The sequence below is a fragment of the Triturus cristatus genome, chromosome 6 (genome assembly GCF_964204655.1).
Source record: "Triturus cristatus chromosome 6, aTriCri1.1, whole genome shotgun sequence".
Classification (NCBI taxonomy): domain Eukaryota; kingdom Metazoa; phylum Chordata; class Amphibia; order Caudata; family Salamandridae; genus Triturus; species Triturus cristatus.
This window is the reverse complement of record NC_140589.1, coordinates 788892010-788914956: the sequence shown is the minus strand read 5'-3', so window position 1 is coordinate 788914956 and position 22947 is coordinate 788892010. Positions and strand designations below refer to the sequence as shown.

The window sequence follows — 22947 nt, the reverse complement described above, 5'->3', positions numbered from 1 at the left end:
AAGCCTGATTCTGTTCATAGTTTGCAAACGCGTGTGTCCCTAGGTCACACCCAGTGGTTAATTTGTAAAAAAAAAAATAAGTGCCGGTGCCGATACATGTCTTTTGCTCCAATGATGATAACATGAAATTCATCAGAATACACTGCAAGAAACGAATGACTTTTGCATAAAGAGAACAGGACTGCCCAGTCTGGACTGCTGTCTGCCTCCCACTGAGGACGCAGACACAATATCAAGCGGGAAGCTGTCCAACGAAGGCGTTGGACGTTTCAGCGTCAGTCAATTTTCAGTGGTTTTTAACCACATTTGTGGTCGCACACTATTGATACATCTCATTACGATTCGTAATTAGGAGGGATTGCCCCTTTAAAACCCCTGCTAATTGGGATTGGAAATGAATCACATTGGCCTTTTGGGATTCAGAAAGGCATGTCCTATTCACAAAAGTGGTAAGTACATAGAACAAAAAAAACTTTTGTGGTTGCAAACCCCAGTGATTTTGCGAATTGCAGGGTCTGTTCTGGAATTGTTTTTAATACATATGAAGCTGCATCGCTGAAGAAATGACAGCCCTAGCTATGCTTTCACAGTACTTGAACTGGTAAAAACCAACGCAATTGTATTATGAAGATTAAAAAGTGTCTACAATAGGGTTGAATGTCTCTACCTTTCAAACAATAAATACTCATATGTTTTCAGGATGACCAACAAATACAACAATAATCTACAGTGAAATTTATTGTGATTATATTTTTTCATGTCTTTGATTGAGGATATCTTAAAAACGTGATAGGATTTTAATATTTGGTCAACCGATGAGCCTAGTCCTACTCTTAACCTACAATGAGTTGTAACAATAGAGCACTGGCAAAAGTAGGTAAAAGTGACACCCCCTCGCCCCAATTTAAATCCTGTCACAAAGGGGCTGATTTTCAGAAAGAATCTGAAACAAAATCCTAAACTTACTACTTCTGGTATTCACAGAAGGCACTTACGATTTTTGGTATTCACAGAAATCACTTACGACTCCAGGGCCAGATTCACAAAACTATTCTGAGACAAAATCCTAACTTTACGACTTTCGGTATTCACATAAGGCATTTAGGAGTACTAAAGTTAGGATTCCTAAATGCCTTTTGTGAATACCGAAAGTCGTAAAGTTAGGATTTTTTTCAGTTTAGGAGTAGTAAAGTTAGGAATCCTAAATGCCTTCTGTGGATACCGAAAGTCGTAAATCTAGGATTTTGTCTCAGATTACTTTTGTGAATTGGGCCCAAAGAGTGTTACGTTTGTAAGCTTAACTTGGGACTCTGTGGGCTGGCATATTTCTGCATGGCCAGACCGACTCCGAAATAAGAAAAACCAATATCCTACCTGGGTTTATCAATGTGATAATCTTCTGCTGTTCATTGACCAGCCTTTGCAGCTGCTCCATCTTTTGCATCATTATCTGCTCTTGTTGCCCTGCGCCCTAGAAATACAAAACACAAGAGTTGTCATTGGTTGGATTTCTCAGAAGACGTGCATCAACTCTAGCTTAACCTCTGCACGGGGAGTTCAAGCCGGTAGGTGTGTTCCTGTTCTGGGAATTACAGTGTTACGGTTCCTTTTTAGAAAAAAATTAGAAGCAAACCGTCGGGACTTTAAAAATCAGGTCAAATGCCCCACAGCGAAAACAAAGCTGCTAGTAAATGATCTGGGACAAATAGCCAAAATGACAAACAAGCATTAGCAAAGCCACTAGGTCTGGCTATTTTAAAAGTGACAATGCTCCTTTGTTAACTGGCAAATTTGCGTGTGTGGTTGTGTGAATTGGTGAGGGAGTGGGAGAAAGTGAGAATGTCAATGGCTGATGGATGAATGAATGAGTGTCTAGATGCACAACAAATAAATGGGTAAGTGCATGGATGAATAAGCAAGTTTATGAGTCAATTAATGTATGAATGGTTTAACTGATGAATAGAGGGGTGGATACAGCAAGATTTAAGAAATCATACAAGCTGAGGGTATAGGTGAGAGCAGTGACGTAATAAAAATGACAACAACTACCAATTTAATGTCAGTGTACTCATTCAACCAGGGCTGGCGAACTGTATCAAATTGCATTAGATTTTAGATTGCACTGCACTTTGTTGCACTGTTCAGTTCTGTATTGCATTGCATAATATTGCTGCAATCTCTAATGATGTTGCATTCTATAATAATGTTGGATTGTATATTGTGCTGCATTGCATATTATTACATTCATAATATTTTTGCATTTGGTAGTACTTTGTAATGTACAGAAGTGCACTATATAGCATAGTTGCATGACGGTGAATAATATTAAATTGTACAGAATTTATATTATATAGCGTGGTACAGCGCTGTTGTAATGTATTTATTGTATAGTATTTCAGCCTTGCATAGTGTTGCATTGCACTGGACTCAATAGTTGTATAATACTACACTGTACAGTACGTCATAGTGTATAACATTGCTGCATTGCATAGTTTTGCTCGGCACGACCGTGCCCTGTATTAGTTTGTAGTAGCTCCAGCAAACAGCAGCTGCAGGGAAGGGCGGCAGCATGCACGTGCCAGAGAAGCGAACTCAACAGATGACAGTTGAAGCAGCCGCGAGACTGGCGGCAGAGCGGTCTCAGACAGAGCAGACATCAGGCTGTGTGAGAAAGGAGAGCTGAGCTGCATTGATACTCTGCTGAGACCGAGCTCACCAGAGTGACCGCCTCCAACCCCGCCACAAACAAGTGAACGGAGCCGAAGAAAAGTCTCAATTCAGCGAGGTGTAGTTTAATTCCATTAGAAGCATCAGCCCACGACAAGCAGCCAAAATACAATGCTAACAAGTATTGGCAATGGCAATAGGTCTTACTTTAATGTGCTGCACCCTGCACTCTCTAAAATATGCCACTCACCCTCACCCTGCGCTAATGAAGACACTCCGTTCATCCTGCAGTCACACAGGCACACCACTTACCTCTTGCCCTGCACTCATAAACTGAGCACCCTGCCATTATCTCCCCCTCACCCACAGTGCTTAACTTGAACCAGTGGTTGCCGGTGGGGCACATGGCATTCATTTTTGGGGACTAGCACTTATTTTTCATCATAAGATATCATCCGCGAGCTAGAGAAGGAAAAGCACACGAAAACGAAAGAAGGGAGAAGAGAAAGACAGAAAAACTGGCCTAGAGAGAGAAAACAGGGATCATCAAGAGTGAGATAAAAGGGGAAGCAGTGTCTGGTAGTGGATTAAAGAGGCCTGAGGTGAAGTTAAGGCTGCGCAGCCTTGGTATTAACTGTGCTAATTTGTAATAGCACAACTGTAGCAGATATCTGGGCATCGGTGAGCATGGCTGGGTTTAGGGAAGTGATATTGGTGCAGCTGGGGTGAGTTTAGAAATACCTTAAGGGTTTAAAAGCACCTCCTGCGGAGTTCCTTGTGTGTCAAACAGTTTTCAGGAAGCAATAAAAATGTCAGAAAGACATGGTTAATGTTTATGCTCGAGAGAGATGGAGTTTTGTTTAGTGGCAGTTTTGACCCATCACAAAGTAACACATAGGGTTAAAATGCCTGCTGCAAAGAATGTGCACCCTTCAAATCATAAAATGGTATTTTATGTGGATAGCTCAGTGGGTCCCTGCTTTTGTCACATACATTCTTTTACTACTTGCAGTTGCAATCTCAATATAGAGCAGTGACCTATGAACTGTCATCAAAGAGCTGCAAACAAAATGCATGATACAAGTTAAAATGTTGTTTTTTTCCCTAGTCTTTCAGTATCCAAATGCTGCTAAAAAGGGCTCATTTGGGGAGACATACATCCCTATTATTAAAGCCAAACCTTAAACTCTGTGGTATGTTTTCAATCCTGTGTTTGTGCTTCTCCAAACACTGCCTACTAGTATGGATGGCATGTGATTCCTACACCTTGTAATCCTCATTGTTTTATGTAGCATTTCCTATAGATTGATTTATACTCATATGATTCATTGTCTCTGTATAATGTGAGTGTGTGATGTAAAGTGCTCTGACACACTACACTATAAAACAAATGCATGTAAGAGAACAGGTATGGAGAGTTGAGGGGCACTGCTGGCATGTGGTAGTGAGGGAATCCGTGGAGAAGGAGGTCATTGGGGGTGGGTGCCAAAAAAGATTGCTGCACCGGGAGCCACCAGCACTAAAGCCGACCCTGCCGGCACAAACTCTTTTACAAATTAAGCACTGTTTACTCACCTTGCACTTACCCTGTAGTCACACAGCATGTCCTTTGCACTCTTACACCTCACACTCTGCCCTCACCTAATTCTCATCCCGCACTCACCCACCTCTGACACTGCACACACTACTCTCACAACTCTCCTTATGTACTCACAAACCACTAAAACACTACTAATGTTGACTGCTCAATCTTCACTCTCCCACATTTCATCGTGCACACTCCAACACCTCCCAGCCTGCACGCCACACCGCTCATCCTGTACACATGCACCACTCCTGCTACTCCCATATACTGCACACCTTGCACACTCACACCACTTCCCCTCTACACATTGCACTGCTCACCCTGTCCACTCCACACCTATCACCCTGCACTCAGGCATCATCCACCTTGCACTCTGATACTACTCACCTTTCAAACACCATTCACCCTGCAATAAGACACTTTCATCCTTGCTCAGACACCTCTCACCTTGCCCTCAGACACAGCTCACTATCCACACTCACCCAGTACTTAAGCATTGTACTAAAACCCCTCATCTTGCACTCACACACCAAAGTCCCTAAACTCAGAGACCTGTCCCCTGTGCTCATACCACTGCCCAACTTGCACGCACACACCACTCATACATCTCTGACCCAGTTTTTGTTCACCAATCACCCACCCATCATTCATCCTGCATCCGCCTATTACTCACACAGAACTCACCTACTGTTCACACTGCACTCACATACCACTCACCCTACTCTCACCCCATTCTTACACCTCTCGGACACAGCCCCTACACATATTATCCTCTCTCCCTGCAGACACACACACACACACACTGCTAATCCTGTGCACAAACACACAGCTCGTCCTGCACCTCAGAAAGCTCACTCTCTACTCACAAACTACTCACCATGAAATGAAATGAAAATAGGATTTCTAAAGCGCACTCATACGCAGGTGTCTAGGCACTGAAGCTCCAGGGGGAAAGAGAAGAAGGGTAGCAAAACCACAGACAGCAGCGATGCTCTCGAGGAATGAAGGAACATATTTGAGGTAATTATTAAAAAGCCAGGTTTTGAGCACTTTGCGAAAGGTCAGCGGATTGTTTGAGGTTTTGAGGGTAAGTGGCATAGTATTCCAGAGTTTAGCAGTCATGACTGCTAAACTCTTTTCTCCCCAGGTAGCCCTCCTAAACTTGGGGACAACCAGATTAGCCTGAGAGGCCGATCTTAGGTTTCTGGCCGCGATAGAAGAGTTGCCTAATAGAGAGTGGTCCCTTGGAGTGGAGGGCTTTAAAGGCTAAGCACAAGGATTTGAACACAACCCTCTTCTTAACCGGGAGCCAGTGAAGTGATGGGAGAGACTTGGATACCAACTGATGTTTTGGAATCCCTAACAGCAGCCTGGCAGCCGCGTTCTGGCCCAATTGTAGTTTGGCTTTCTTGAGGGCCGTCAGGAAAAGCCCGTTGCAATAGTCTATTTCAGCAAAGACTACAGTTGTGATCAACGCTTTCCGCAGGTCCAGCGGGATGCAAGGGAAGATCTTCCTGAGAGATTTAAAAATGAACAAACAAGATGAAGTGATAGCATTGGCATGTCCCACAAAGGAAAGTTTTTCATCAAACTGAATTCCCAGATTTTTCACCTTTGGCACAGGAGTAGGGAGTGGACCCATTTCCTGAGGCCACCAATGGGGGCGCTAAAATGATGGGATGTTGCCAAACAATAGTGCTGGAGCGGGTAGTACAACATTTTGTATACCCCTCCATTCTGCATGTTTATATTAATCCGAATAATTAATTAATTGTAATATTATTAATCTGTTTGAAGTGATAACTCACCAACTATATTAACAAGAGAAACACACGTGGGAATTGCACTTTGCATGGCTATATTAATTGTGAATTAACTAGTGTACGCATATTAATAGAAGAAATTTAGAATATTATATGTTATATGTTGCTTTAAGTGATGTATTGGTGATTTGTGCTTTATTTAGTAAGTATAAACCGCTCTGAGTGTTGCTTCTGCTAGATAAATACACACACATATGGGTATTATTAAGGGGATAACATTTTATTAGTCATTTCCATCTTTTAATTACGTTTTTGCTTAAGTTGACCATTTCGGCCTATACAAGATGGCTGAACGAGAAGTTAGACGTTGACAGGCTTGACAACACGAGGTTCTGGGTGAAGTGCACATGCGTCACCACCAGCAACAGTGGCGTGGACCTGACCCCGGGTGAACATGTGCCCTCCAAGGTCATTCCGGGAACCCGTCCAAGACTAAGAGACAATGCTCAATTTAAAAGCCGGAACAAGCAAGTTTGATGACTTCATTTTCGACACCCTGAGAACTGCTCATCGCCAGTTGAAATTGACCAATTAGAACTCTCTAAACCCAATCTTGATACAATTTTTTTAGTATTTTCATTATAAAAGTAGGTAGGGAATTAGGGTAGGATCGCACGCTCGATCGCTTGCTCTATCTCGACGCTACGACCGGCTCGCTCTTCTTTGACGAACTTGATTTCCTGACGTTATACTGACGGATAGGACGGTGACACTGCAGGACAGCTGTTATCCTGAATCTATGAGAGACTGAATTGCGGCCTAAACTTTGCAGAAAATTTCTCTTTGACTGATTGACTTAGAGGGCGACGTTAGCCAGAATAGGTAAATATGATGCTCTGAAATGCATTTCCTTCAATTTTCTTAGATAAAGTATAATTGATTAATTGACAAATGTGTTGAAGAAGAAGATTAAGAGAAAAGTAATAAAGCAAAGGTAAACGAGTAAATCATCAAGTTCCAACTCAACTAAATGATCTATCTCCATATGGGAGGGATATCTTAGGTTTAATGTCAATGTGTTAAAGATGAGGTAAAGGTATTCCTCTCATGTCAGCGTTGTGAAATGTATTTTCCCTCAGAAAACAGGTCAACCAAGTGTAAGTATATTGGTGTTATGGGCTCCACCAATGAATGTATGTGAATAAATTGAATGACGAGGTAGTTGGTCTGTGCCGAAGGGGGAATTTTACTTTCCGTGCTGCATCAGTTTTCTGGTAGCAAGACGATGGTTTTATTGTCTTGGTTTGGTGATTATTGCTTGTAAATAGCTTATTGATTATTGGTTATTGATATTGATTTATGTACTAACACTCTATGTTGAGTCGTGTTGAGTTTTATGTTGTTTGCACGGCTTCTGGGATGTAGGAAGTCGGAAGTTTGTAACGGTTCCGTAATAGAGCAGAGGTAAGCGCTGTTCTCGGGAAAGACGGAATTGTTGTTATCCTGTAGGTACACAGGAGAAAACGTGTGACGATTGAAGTTGCACGACGCATTGTCAGGGTTCGATTCGGTGACATCGCCGTGTGTTGCCATTAGAGACATTTTCTGTGTGAGAGAAGTGTGTATGATAGCGAAGGTTACCTGTGAAATTCTGGTCTTAGGTCCCAGGAATCCAACTGGCATTCCGATAACGCTTATCACTGGAAAGGTAATAGGTACTCTCTGAGCTTGTTAGAAGGACAAAGGAGAGGTAAGCGCTGCTTTGTTAACGTGTGTTATAATTCTGTAGTAGAACAGACTGTTCGCTGTTCTCGGAAAAGACAGGATTCTGTGTGAATGTACTACATTTTCTAGTGTAAAAGTGCGTGAACGAAATAGCATTCAGGTTAATTGTGAAACTCTGGGATTATTTCTCAGGAGCATTGGCTCTCCAACCATGTGTCTTAAATACTAGAGCAACGGTTAGCTAATGCTTGTTAGAAGGGTAAGGTAGAGGGATGTGCTACTTTATCAACGGAAGTAACGATTCCGGAGGAGGGCAGAGGTAAGCGCTGCTCTCAGGAAAGACGGAATTCTTGTGAGAAAGGTCTATTGCTATTCTTTGGTTAGCGAAGAGGACAATGGAGACGTTTTCATGTTGCTACTAACAGAATTGTAGAAATTGAAACAAAAACTTACTGAGCAGATTTGCAAAGGAGGGGTAGACAGGAGCAGGAGCTGCCGCAGCGGCTGCTGACGTCAGAACGACAGCGCTGGGATTGGACAGTCGGTCAGAAACGTAGAACGTTCCGGATTGGTGCGTTAGTGTGCGCCGCGCTGCGATTGGAGAGATACAGGGTGATGTAAAACGCTCCCTATTGGTGCGTTAGTGTGAGTCGTGCTGAGATTTGAAAATTGTGACAGTGACGTAGACGCTCTGAATTGGTGCGTTAGTGTGAGTCGCGCTGTGATTGGATAGAATAGCGTTACAGTTGTAAGGAGAAACTAGTGAGACACGAAAAGAAAGGAAAATGTCTTACGATCCACCAGAAAAAGAGAAAAAGTCATGGTTCGGGAAAATTAAGAAGTGGTTTAAGAAAGACAAACCGGTCAAAACTAGGGAAGTACAGTTACTTCATCCGCCGAAAACCCCTGCCTCTTTAATGATTGCAAAATATGGATATCACACCTGTATTTGGTTAGACAATTGGGTTAAGTATACAAAGGAGGACGGAGTATTAGCTTTTCCAGAACATGGTTCATTTAATTTGGCTGTTTTGAGAAATTTGAGAGAGAAAATGATGAATTTAGAACCGAGACCTAGACGGACTCAATTTGAAGCCTTGACGGAATGGGAAGACGAAATGCATGACCGAGAAAGACAAAGAAATGGTAGAGGATATAGGTATCTGTTTGGCAGATCGTACGGGCATGAGACGCATGATGATCGAATGAGAAGGTGGTGGAATGAATTATGACTGAGGCTTTGTTTCCCTTAAGAACTGCAGGAGAGCATGAAGGACGAAAGTGTGTTGAAAAGAGACATAATGTGGAGACGAAAGGGTATGGAGGGAATGAATCCGAGGATGATGTTCTTGATGATATGTTCTATAAGAATCCACCACCATACCGACCAGAACCAGAAATATTAACTCCAAGTGCCCCAATGAAAGAAACAGTACGAATCATAAAATCGGAACCAGAGTTCCAAGATTTAGGAAGAAACAATCCTACTAGAGAGGTAGAAAAGAAGTCTGGAGGAAAATTGGATGGAGAAAATTCAGCAGAATTAGCCAAAACAACCCTAGAACTAACGGAGAAAATAAGAGAATTAACTAAGAATCTGGAAGCAGTAACTGTACCAGTAACAATAGGTCCAGTAAAGCCTATTTTTGACAAGCAAAACGACAGTGAACATTGTTTGACAGTCCCTTATAAAAGTAATAAATCGGTTGAACAATCAAGAGTGAGTCAGAGTGAGAATCCATGGAGACAGACTATGAGTATGATTGAACCAAATTTTTCAAACAACCCGTTTGTAGGTCAGAACTGTGTAGAGAAACATATGACAATGATAGAGACCATGTCAGAAACACAAAAAGATTTTGGACAGGGAAATGTAGAGAAGCCAGTAGGACCATCTACAGAGGAGTTGAGTGAATTGTTGAGAAGCTTGCAAAAGAAAGACAAGGAATCTCAGTCAATAGATGTAGCTAAATTACGAATGGTACTGGAAGAATTAATAGTAGGAACTATTCCGACAGAGAAGTTAAAAACGTACCAAGATGAGAAATTGTTATTTCTGTGCAAAAGTGTAACATGGAGAGCGAAAAATCTTCATGAAAGATTAGGAGAAGTGGCAAATGAAATGGGCATTGATATTGAAAAGGTAAAAGCCTTACAGAAACCCTATCGAGTAGATTTCACTGAAAAAGACATTGAAAACATGAATACTACAGGACGAATAGGTCAGATTAAGGATATAATTATTTTGTTGAGAAAATGGGGAGATATGGACAAATGGAAGAGCAGATGGTATCGTAAGCGAGACGAAGTTTCAGACAAAACATTTTCAGCCTATCCGATGAGAGAAAAAGAGAAGGTTGTGACAGAATGCCCTATGAGAGAGAGATTCCAGGAGGAGGATATGTGCATGTCCCATGGACTAGACAGGATATTTTGTCATTTACGAATGACTTCTCTCGACTGCGTGAAAAGCCCGGCGAGTGGTATAGACAGGTAGACAGATTTGTGAAATTATCCAAAGTATTGTGGATTGATTTGAATAGCCTGTTTGATATAATTGTACCAGCAGATTTATGGACAGAATGCAAAATAGTAATAGATTGGCCAACACAGGAATACCCAAGGAATCCTAAGACAGGAGCTCCAGACCCTGAGGTAATGAAGTAATACGAACAGGTTATGGCATTTTTGAAGAACAAAGTACCCCCTAAGGAGACAGATTGGGTAAAAATTGACAGAACACATCAAGAAAGCAAAGAATCAGTACATGCCTATTATGAGAGGTTAATTTTAGCCTTTAAACAATTCAGTGGAGAATTTGAGTGACAAGGATTTGAGTCATTTTGTATACAGGTTTGTATATGGTCTTCGTCCAGAAATTAGTGAAATGATAAAACAGCATACGGTAGATTGGCAAAACAAGAAAATAGACTAAGTATTGAGACATGTTAAATATTTCAGTGATGAAATTGAAGTAAAACAGCGAAAACTAAAAGAGAGGGCAATGTGGGCACAGGTAAAAGTAGCAGAGAGACCGGAAGCACAATTAGTGGAACAAGCAGGGTCAAAACCGAGATTTAATCCTGGGAAAAATAAAGGGAATATTGAGGAAGCTAAAAAGAAATTTCTGTGTCATAATTGCAGTAGGATAGGGCATTGGAAATCCGAGTGTAAAAATCCACCAAGTGCTAATGATGAAAATTCATCCTTGAATCCGCAGGTGCAGAATGAGGTGAGTGGTCAACAGCAACGACAGCAGCAGGGTGTAACACAACAGAATCAGTGCCAAACCACCTTTTTCACAGAAAAAAAATTACCAGAAGTATAGTAAGGAGAATGGATTCTACAACGAAGAACAGGCAAATAAGCCGCAACGCGCTAGCGCTGCTTCGCAGTATTGGCTGCAACGCGATGAAAGCGATTCAGAAGAGGGTTACTGACGGTGCCGAAGGGAGGAAGAAGAGTGCGTACTTGGCGCAACTCTAGAAGTAGACCAGACAGGCCCATTTGTAGATGGAAAAGTTAATAATGAAAATATTACTTTCCTAGTTGATACTGGTGCTACTCGATCAACTGTTAGATCAGCTGATGTTAAGAATCTTCCTCTCTCGGATGAAACGATCCAAGTAGTTGGGGTCTCCAACAGACAGATTAAAATTTACCTTACAGAACCAGTTAAAGTTAGTATAGGGACATTTTCTGAAATGCACAGATTTGTAGTGTGTGATACTAGTCCTGTGAACTTGTTAGGTAGGGATTTATTGTGCAAGATGAATTGCACTATATTTTGTATTCCAGATGGAATAGCCTTTGACGCACCTGATGATGATGTGCTATATAACATGACATTGGCAAATAAAAAAAAAGAGATTACAGGAGCCTATGCTTTATTCAATCCTGACGAACTATCAAAAGAGTTGAAACAATCAGTAAAAGCAGAAGTTTGGGACTTCACAGGAGAAGATGTAGGATTGATGAGGAATATAGATCCAGTAAAGATAACTGTAAAAGAAGGAGTAAGTTATCCAAATGTTCCACAATATAAATTGACTCCTGAAATAATCGAAGGAGTTACTCCTGTGATTGAGAAAATGATAAGGCAAGGAATATTGAGAGAAATAATGAGTAGCCCATGTAATTCACCGATAATGGGACTGAAAAGCCTAGTGGGAAGTTCAGAATAGTGCAAGATCTGAGAAAGATAAACAAAATTGTTGTACCATGTTGTCCCATTGTACCAAATCCATCTGTGATTTTATATCAAATTCCTCATGACGCAGAATGGTACACAGTGATTGATTTGTGCCATGCATTCTTTTCCATCCCATTACACCATGACAGCCAGCAAATTTTTGCATTTAGTTTCGGCGAGCGTATTTTGGCGTGGTGCCGAATTCCACAGGGGTATACAGAAAGCCCCTCAATATTTAATCAGCTATTGAAGAAGTCTTTGGAGAGTCTGGAAATGCCTGAAAATTCAGTACTAGTCCAGTATATCGATGACCTACTTGTGGCATCGAAAACTCGTGAAGCTTGTGAGGTAGACACGGTAGCTTTGTTAAATCATGTGGCAGATGGAGGGCTAAAAGTGTCACCATCTAAACTACAATTTTGTAAAAGAGAAGTCCAGTATTTGGGACACAGCATTGAGAAAGGACACAGGAAAATAACCATAGACAGAAACAGGATCATAAAAAGAATGAGTCCACCAATGACCCAAAGAGAAGTGAGAATGTTCCTGGGAATGGTTGGATATTGTCGTCAATGGATAGGACATTTTTCCTTGATTGCAAAACCTTTGGTAAGAACTGATGTGAGAGATCCAATTGATTTGAACAAAGAAGAGTTGGCAGCATTCAAGAAATTGAGAGAAGGATTGTGTGAAGCGCCTGCATTGGGTATGCCTGATTATGTTAAGGAGTTTGAGTTGTATTGCAGTGAGAGAAATGGATGCGCACTCTCTGTTCTAGTACAGAAGCATGGAAAACTGAGGAAACCAATTGCTTATTTTTCATCCATGTTGGACCCAGTAGCTGTAGCCCTTCCTGGGTGTCTGAAAGCAGTAGCTGCTACATGTCGAAGTTTGGAGCAGAGTGAAGGAATTGTGATGGGGTATCCTGTGAAAGTGTTTGTGCCTCATGATGTGGCGATTCTTTTAACAAGGAGTCATACTCAGTATATGACGCACAGCCGACTGACTAAGTATGAAAAGGTCATTTTGGGCGCAACAAATGTGAGTCTTGTGAGATGCGTGAATGTGAATCCTTCAACATTGTTGCCCGATGTGGAGCATGTGGTGGTAAGAGATGAAGCAGATCATGATTGTTTGGATGTACTTGATTTTTGTACAAAACCAAGGCCTGACATAAAAGATGACCCTTTACCAGAAAGTGATTATGTCATATTTGTTGATGGATCCTGTTTGCGAACAGATGATGGAGTGCTAAGTGCAGCATATGCAGTATGTACAGTTGCAGCAGTGATGGAAGCATCATATTTGAAAGGAGTAAGGTCGGCCCAAGTAGCTGAACTTATCGCCCTGACCAGAGCATGTAAGATTGGGAAAAGTGTGAGAGTGACTGTGATAACTGATAGCCAGTATGGCTACGGGGTGGTCCATGATTTCGGCCAAATTTGGCTGCAAAGAGGTTTCCTGACCTCAAGTGGGACTCCCATTAAGAATGCTGAAGTGGTTGGAAGGTTGCTTGAGGCAATACAGCTGCCCAGGCAATTGGCTGTGGTAAAATGTGCTGCTCATAGCCGCAGTGGTGATTACATTGCCACTGGAAACAAGTTTGCCAATGACATGGCACAGTATTGTGCACAAAATCAGAATTCAATCAATCGGGCAAAGGAAAAAGAATTGGTTTCGTGTTTCCCAATGTTTAGTAACACTGTGGGAACCTGGGATGAGGTAAGACAATTGCAGGAAGAAGCAGGAGAGGAAGAGGTAAAACAGTGGGTAAAAGCAGGATGTGCACCAAGAGAGAAAGATCATGTGTGGGTCTATCGAGATGGAAGACCAGTAATGCCTGATAGCATGATGTCTGCCATGGCACGGATGTATCATGGACAGGGACATATAGGGAGAGACGCCATGATTCGGTCCTTTAAACAAACTTGGTATAATGCCAAGTTCAGGCTTGTGGCGGAAAGTATCTGTCAAAGATGTCTAATTTGTCAGCAATACAATCCAGGAAGAAAGACAGCGGTGAGTCTAGGAACAATAGGCCGAGAGGGAGGGCCTTTTACCAGGATGCAAGTAGATTTCATTGAGATGCCTCCTTGTAACAGATTGAGGTATGTTTTGGTAATGGTATGCCTATTCTCTAGGTGGGTAGAGGCGTTCCCAACAAGAAGAAATGATGGAATGACAGTGGCAAAATTATTGTTGAGTGAATTTATACCTAGGTTTGGGTTCCCAATAACAATTGAATCAGACAGAGGAGGGCATTTTCATAATGAGATCATAAAACTGATTTGTGAAGCTTTGAATGTACGACAAAAACTGCATTGTGCTGACCGACCAGAGGCTTCTGGTGTAGTAGAACAAATGAATGGTACTATCAAAAACAGAATAGGGAAAATGTGTTTAGCCACAGGTATGAAATGGCCCGATGTCTTGCCTCTAGTACTCATGACTATTAGATCGATACCAGACAAAACTACTGGTTTGAGTCCTCATGAGATCATCATGGGACGCGCAATGAGACATGTATTTATACCAGTCAACAAGCTGATGACAATAACTGATGACATGGTATTGGAATACTGTAAAAGCCTGGCTGACGCAGTTCATTCTGTGTTTCATCAGGTTGGAGCGGATGCCACCACTCTTGAAAAGAAGCCAGCTCATGATCTAAGCCCAGGGGATTGGGTAAGGATAAAAGTGCACAGAAGAAGAAACTGTTTGGTTCCCAGGTGGGGAAAACCAAGGCAAGTCATCTTGACTACAACATCAGCTGAGAAGTGCGCTGGATTGAAGAACTGGATCCATGCAAGTCATACTTTGAGAATTCCAAATCCAATTGACTGTAAAGAAAAGGAGTATTTTGATGAATCAGAATCCAGTACTGAGTCAGATCACGGAGAGCCAAAAGATAAAGAAGGCGAAAATTCTGAAAGGGGGGAGACAGATCCAAGGTTAACTTTGGTCCCCAGAAGTAACTCCCTAAGGAAAAGATTGTAGATTTCTGAATCCAGTTCAGACTCAGAGATAGAACAAAGAGCCCATTCATCCAAGAAAGAACAAAAGAAGAACAAAGAAAAGGACAGTGGAGAGACAATAAAAGAAATCCGTGAGAAGGAAGTACCAGATGAAAGATTGAGAGAAATTCCACCTGAAACAACACCTTTAGATGAACAGGTGCCAGATACAGAGAGTGAGGGAAAGATTATTGCGGAAGACCCCCGAGGAGGTGTAGGGAACTCCAACATCCAGTTAGAAGCAGGGACAAATAGTCAGCAGGAAGATTGCGTGACGGAGATTCGAGGAGGGACAGAAGTAGGGAAAACAAAAGAGGTGGAGAAAGAACTCGTTGAAGGTAAAAAGCAAGTTGAAACAGAGTCTGAGGAAAGCGAGGAGGAAATACCAGAAGGCCGAGTTCTGAGAAAGAGAGCTTGGAGAACTGAAAAGAATGATAAAGGGAGTAAACTGAAAAGAGCGGCCAAAGATGAAGTGTGGCCAAACAAAATAAAGAGACTGAGATATCGGCTGACACGTATAAATTCGACAAGAGCTGAACAGGTGAATGAAGTAACGAGTCAGGAAAGATCGAAAGAAGAAGAACAGACAGTAGTTAAGAAAATAAACGAACAAGAAAGCCTAACCAGAAGTATAAATCACCGGAATGGACATATGTGGCCCTGCCTGAAGTGAAGGAAGAGGCAGGTAGCCAAGGAAATCCAGAGGTGGTTGTACCGGAAGTGGTTGAGGAAGACGAAGAATCGGAAATCCTGAGAGTTATCTTGTCCGATATTGGAGAAGAAGCGGATTTTCAGGACAACCTGTATGTTGAAAACGAAGGGAAGGTGAAAGATGATGAGATGCCAAACTGAATAAGACAAGGAAATTACTGATGGAAAAACAATAAGATACTGAAAAAGAATAAAAACTGGTAGAACCACGTAGGTGCTTAGAAGCCTAGGGTTAGAAACTAGTTGTGAAGTAGAAGAGGCTAAGTCAAAAGACACGGCTCATTTTAGAAAGATGGCAAACAGAGAAAGTAGCAAAAGTAGATGTACCTTTCTTAGAAGATGGTGCAAAATGTGTTGTTGTTGTACAGGATTATTAATGCTTCTTTGGAGTATTCTTGCTCTACTAATTTCATTTAAAGTTACTGTTGATACATTAGAAGGACATAGTGATAACATAACTAAAATAGGGAAGGTTCAAAAGGTAGTTCCAACTAGAATAGATAAAAACTATTTACATAAAGACAGGTCAATAACAGATTTTTCTAACAATGTGTTTTCAAAGTTGTTGTATGAATGCGTAAAAAACTATGGACGTAAGGGATTGCTACGTTTGTATGCAATTACCTGCATCTGTATCTGAAGGAGTGACTTATCATCACCTTCCTGTAACATATGGAATAACATGTAGTGTAATAGCTAGTTTGTTTTATCAAACAGGTAAATTAGAATATTATTTTTCAGATGTAGATACTATATTTTCACAAGTACCAGCAATTAACAAGCTAAATAAAGTTAAACCTGCAAAAGTATTAGGTGAATTTTTCTTAGAGACAAATGAACTGAGATTAGAATATATATTTAGAAATACCTTGACTTGTAGTTTAAAGAAAGAGGAGAAGACATTTTGGGATATGGTTGAAGAAAGGAGATTGAAAATGGAAAGGAAGGTTTCAGAAGGGAAAGTGGAGAAAACGGTTTGGGATGTAGAAACGGAGAAACATTTAAGAGGAGCATCGAGTCCAACTATGGCTTTAGATTGGCCCCAGAAAGGGAAACTGTGTATAAGAAGGAATCAGACGGCGTATGACAATTATTTTCTAGGGAAAAGTGAGTGCCATGATACATACCGGATCATGGGAGGATCGGGATTTAAAGGTGGAAGAGATCCAGTCTTTCCAGGACTGTATTTCATTTGTGGGAACAAGGCATATTATCGTTTGCCAGACCATTGGTATGGCACATGTTATGTTGGCCTGGTTTTTCCAAAGATTTTTCACATGGATAGAGGAGAAGATGGTGTACATAGTTTAGGTAATCATTTAGCACGTAGTAAGAGAGAATCTTGGGCTGAAATTGTAGGTGACATTTTTGGAGCACTGATACCCGCAGTGGGAATATCTCTGAATGCAAAAAAAATTAGAAAACTTTCAACAGTAGTGGATCGCTTGTCAACAAGCACCGCTGGAGGATTCTTATTGGTAAATACTGAAATCGTTGCCATGCGTGCTATGGTAATGCAAAATCGACTTGCCCTTGATATTTTATTGGCAAAAGAGGGTAAGGTCTGTGGAATGCTGAAAGTTCAACATTGTTGTACTTACATTCCTGACGAAAGTAAAGATTTGAAAATTTATATTAAGAATATTACAGAATTACATGATGAAATTGTACCACTGGAGGTTGAAGGTGTTTGGGAAAAGATTGGTAAGAAAATATCTGCTATTAAAGACTTTGTAGTAAAACTAGGTAGTACATTTATAGGTAAGATATTATTTCCATTAACATGTGTGATTATTCTAGTATTAATAATTAGACTAGGTTGTATTTGTTGTAGAAAGCATAAAAAACAGAAAAGAATAAAAAGAGAAAACTTAAGGAGAAGGGATAAGAAACAAGAAAGAGAATTTGAAGAAATAGAACTGGAAGAGTTAAAAGATTGCATGTATAAAACAGCAAAAAGAGAAGAAACAGGGGAAACTGAAATATGAATGAAACAAGAAATCAATTCAAAATTTCTATAAAAGTATACAAAATGTTATGTTAGTGTGCTGGAGCGGGTAGTACAAAATTTTGTATACCCCCCCATTCTGCATGTTTATATTAATCCGAATAATTAATTAATTGTAATACTATTAATCTGTTGAAGTGGAACTCACCAACTATATTAACAAGAGAAATACACGTGGGAATTGCACTTTGCATGGCTATATTAATTGTGAATTAACTAGTGTACGCATATTAATAGTAGAAATTTAGAATATTATATGTTATATGTTGCTTTAAGTGATGTATTGGTGATTTGTGCTTTATTTAGTAAGTATAAACCGCTCTGAGTGTTGCTTCTGCTAGCTAAATACACACACATATGGGTATTAGTAAGGGGATAACATTTTATTAGTCATTTCCATCTTTTAATTACGTTTTTGTGTTTCTTTTGCTTAAGTTGACCATTTCGGCCTATACAAGATGGCTGAACGAGACGTTAGACGTTGACAGGCTTGACAACACGAGGTTCTGGGTGAAATGCGCATGCGTCACCGCCAGCAACAGTGGCCTGGACCTGACCCCGGGTGAACATGTACCCTCCAAGGTCATTCCGGGAACCCGTCCAAGACTAAGAGACAAGGATCAATTTAAAAGCCGGAACAAGCAAGTTTGTTGACTTCATCTTCAACACCCTGAGAACTGCTCATCGCCAGTCAAAATTGACCAATTAGAACTCTCTAAACCCAATCTTGATACAATTTTGTTAGTATTTTCATTATAAAAGTAGGTAGGGAATTAGGGTAGGATCGCACGCTCGATCGCTCGCTCTATCTCGACGCTACGACCGGCTCGCTCTTCTTTGACGAACTTGATTTCCTGACGTTATACTGACGGAGAGGACAGTGACACTGCTGGACAGCTGTTATCCTGAATCTATGAGAGACTGAATTGCGGCCTAAACTTTGCAGAAAATTTCTCTTTGACTGATTGACTTAGAGGATGACGTTAGCCAGAATAGGTAAATATGATGCTCTGAAATGCTGATGATGATTTTAACATTTCCTTCAATTTTTTTAGATAAAGTATAATTGATTAATTGACAAATGTGTTGTGTCGATTATTTGAAGAAGAAGATTAAGAGAAAAGTAATAAAGCAAAGGTAAACGAGTAAATCATCAAGTTCCAACTCAACTAAATGATCTATATCCATATGGGAGGGATATCTTAGGTTTAATGTCAATGTGTTAAAGATGAGGTAGAGGTATTCCTCTCATGTCAGCGTTTTTTGAAACGTATTTGCCCTCAGAAAACAGGTCAACCGAGTGTAAGTATATTGGTGTTATGGGCCCCACCAATGAAGGTATGTGAGTAAATTGAATGACGAGGTAGTTGGTCTGTGCCGAAGAGGGAATTTGACGTTCTGCGCTGCATCAATAGCACCTCTGTTTTTTAGGAGTTCAGTTTCAAGCAGTTGGTAGACATCCATTTCCCTATCTGCAGCATACAGTTGTGGAAACAGTTAGCTGTGTTGTCGGCATTCTCTGTGACTGACACCACAATCTGGGTGTCGTCAGCGTAGGAGACAACCGAGAAGCCAAGGCCTTTGATTAGTAAGGCCAGAGGTGTAATGTACAGATTAAAAAGAGTGTGACTCAGTGAAGACCCCTGTGGAACACCACAGGGAAGGGTGAAAGAGGGAGATATGTGGCCTTACATTCCACTGTCAGAGAGGAAAAATCTGAGGAGACTAAGAGCAGTACCTCCGACACCTATCTAGAACACCCGGTTGATCAGGAGTTGATGGTTGACAGTATCGAACGCTGCAGAAAGATCAAGTAAAATTAGGCTAGCATTCCCTCCTTTGTATAAAGTTGCTCTGACATATTCTGCGGCTGTGATCAAAGCTGTCTCAGTGCTATGTAGGCCTCTGAAGCCAAACTGGGAGGAATCTAGTACATCGTGATCCTGGATGTAAAGAGAGAGCTCGGTGTTTATGGCTTTCTCTATCAGTTTGGCCGGAAGGAGTCGAGATATTGGCCTATAGTTATTAGGAATGTCAGCGTCCAAATTGGCTTTTTTTAAGAGAGGGAGAATTGACGCGACTTTCTAGCTTATGGGGAAGTAGCCAGATCGAAGCATTTGATTAAACATCCCTAGAAGATGACCAGGAACTATGCTTGATCCCAATTGGAGAACTCTAGGCGGACATGGGTCGAATGGTGGTCCTGACTTAATTTGCCTGAACAGATTGGTAACTTGGTTTATCGTAAGGGGGAGAAAGCCAGAAAAGTGGGGTTGTTAGGTTGGGAAGGTATCATCACATCTGGCTTTAGAATAGCTTTTCCTCCTTTAGGATCGTTAAACCCAGCGGCCTGAGGGTTGTCAGACGTACATAGTCCCCACAGTCAGGATTTGTGGTCAAAAATTAAAAATCACTTCTACCTTGGTTTTAAAAAAGGTGGCAAGGTTGTTGCAAAAAGAGGCATCTACGTTCAGGTTACTGGCTGGGGAAGGGTTGCTAAGCTTGACCACAGTTGAAAATAACTCCTTAGGAGTATTGAGAGCGGAATTGATCTTATTTATAAAGAAATTGGATTTAGCTTTGGTCAGGACTTTTTTGTACTGTTGAAGTTTCTCTTTATAAGAGTCTTTGTCCTCCCTGCAGTAATACAGCCTCAATTTCCTTTCTAGCCTTCTGCATAATTGTTTGGCCAGTCTAAGCTCTTCATGCACACTAAGACACTGCTCACCCAGCGCACTCACTCTTCACTAGCTCTGAACATTTACACACAACTCACTCTGCACATTCACCCTGCCCTGACATCTCTTTATCTGCAGTCAGATACCGCTCACTCAGCACTCAACTGCTTTTCACCCTAAACACAGATGCTACTCATTCTGCACACATAGGACACTCATACTGCACTCCCACATGGCTGACCCTGCATACAGACACCAATTTGATACCTCTCACCCAGTATTCACACACCTGATAACCTCCACCCATACTGCTACCCCTGAAATGAATACACTCACAAACCTCTTAACTACAAGATAACATCTTTCACCATGCACACACAATGCTCACTGTGCACTTATACACTGCTAAACCCGCACATCCACTGCTCACCTTGAACAAACACTGCTCACCCTACACACTCACACACTTTTCACCCTGCAATAATACTCTATCTCCCTGTACTCAGACACCTCTCAACCAGTAATCATGCACCACTCATTGAATATAACAAGGCCCTTTCCAAATACAAGACCATGATTCTAGATGAAAAGACAATCTACTTAACCCAGAAGATTGAGGGGGAAAAACTCTATCAAAGAATTATTCAAAACTGTTAAAATATTGGCAAATCCACCTGCCCCAATTGATGATAATATAAATCAATCTTTCTGCAACTTGCTCGCACAGACCTTTCAATCTAAAGTTTTAAAGGTATTCTCAGCATTTACTGATGGGACACCTTGCACCACTGGAGTTTTAAGTCATAGCCAGCAAGCAGGAACCCTGAATAAATGTTCTTCCCTTACCACCGAACAAGTTCTCCTTCTCAATCTCAGTACTAAATATAGATCACCGGACAATCTGTGTCCTCCCAAAACTCTCCATCAGGTTGCGGAGGCAGCGACTGTGCAGCTGATCCACATATATAGTAAGATCATAAACACAGGAACTCTTCCCCTTTGCTGGAAAAAAAGCTTCAATCCTAATCCAGATTAAAACAACTACTTATCTTTCTCAGATTTCAAGAATTATCGCTCCATTTCACATCTGCCCCTTCCAGCCAAGGTGATGGACAAATCACACAATCTTCAGCTATCGGATTTTATCAGTGCCCATAATCTACTCGATGTTGACCAATTTGGGTTCCCTAAAGGACACAGTACCGAATCAACCCTTATTATGGCAGCTGAGACAATAAGATCCATCACTGACCGTGGTGACAGTGCAGCTCTTGTTTTACCAGATCTGTCTGTGGCTTTCGATACTGTTAACCGCCAGATCCTCATCAAACGCCTGCATGACCTTGGTATCAGAGATACCGTTCTATCTCTTCTAGCCTCTTTCCTATCTGAGAGCGTACAGCGAGTCACCATAAACGGCTACATATCTCAATCTTTTTCTCTTCCATGTGGCGTCCCCCAGGGTGCATCCCTTAGCCCCACTCTTTTCAATCTTTACATCATTCCATTAAACAAACTTATTAGGAATTTCGGTTTCACTGTGGTGTCATATGCGATGACACCCAAATCATTGTCTCAGTATCTGACAATCTTGCCATGACGGCTGAAAAATTTAGAAACTGCATGGCAAACACCAGCTCATGGATGAGCGAAAACTGCCTTAGTCTCAACTTGGGCAAAACTGAGTTCCTACTGTCTGGGAAAAACATCACCTTCTGGTCCCTGGACTTGTGGTCACCTAATCTTGGCCCACTTTCAACTACAGTAGAAAAGGTTAGGAACCGAGGAGTAATCTTTGATAAGAAACTCACGTTTGAACACCAAGTAAATCAAATTTCATCTGCGGTGTTTTTCCTCTTAAAGATCATTAGGAAAATTATGCCTTTCATTCTATCTCCCCTTCAAAAACTGGGTGTCACAGCACTCATCTTATCTAAGCTAGGCTATTGCAATGGACTGGATGTCAATTTACAACAGAGATTGCTGAGGAAACTTCAAACCGTACAAAACGTAGCCGCTTGCCTTATCCTTAACATCCCTAAACATCAGTCAGCCTCCCGAGCCTTACAGGAACTCCACTGGCTACCAATTCAGAAAAGAATCACCTTTAAGGCTCTCTGCATTGCCTATCAGGCCCTACACAACTCTGGTCCACAATTCTTTGCACAAAAGTTCATCTGGTACAGACCTTCTAGAACACTCCAATCTGCGGATAACAGACTCGTGGTAATACTTACATTTAAGAAAGCATTGTGGGGAGGAACCAGTTTTGTGATTAGCACCATAAAGATATGGAACTCCCTCCCTCTTAACCTTAAAGAATCCCCTAATCTTCTTCAGTTCAGGAAATCTTTGAAAACCTGGCTCCTCAATCAATAAGCTTGGGACTGCAGCTCTGTTTCCGTCCCCTCTCTCTCTTTCCCTTTCCTGGGCAGCACCAAGACACCCTCAGGTAATCGAGCGCTTTACAAACCATAATGCAAAAAGAACAATTGATGGACAGAATGCAGAACAATGTCATGTCTGGTTTGGGGCTTTCAGCTCTCATCAGCCAGGATAGCTTGACTCCAGTGGCATGGAGAGCACGGGACCCACGTCTGGGCA

General features: G+C 41.3%; 1 protein-coding gene across 2 annotated transcripts in view; it reads right to left on the bottom strand.

Moving 5' to 3' along the window:
* The window catches only part of LOC146817881 (uncharacterized), a 415767-nt gene that overhangs the window by 306570 nt on the left and 86250 nt on the right, over positions 1 to 22947 (bottom strand). For both annotated transcript variants that reach the window (XM_085611368.1, XM_085611369.1), the window contains exon 3: positions 1375 to 1471. In XM_085611368.1, the coding sequence (XP_085467494.1) occupies positions 1375 to 1471 (97 nt within the window). The remainder of the gene's footprint in view (positions 1 to 1374; positions 1472 to 22947) is intronic.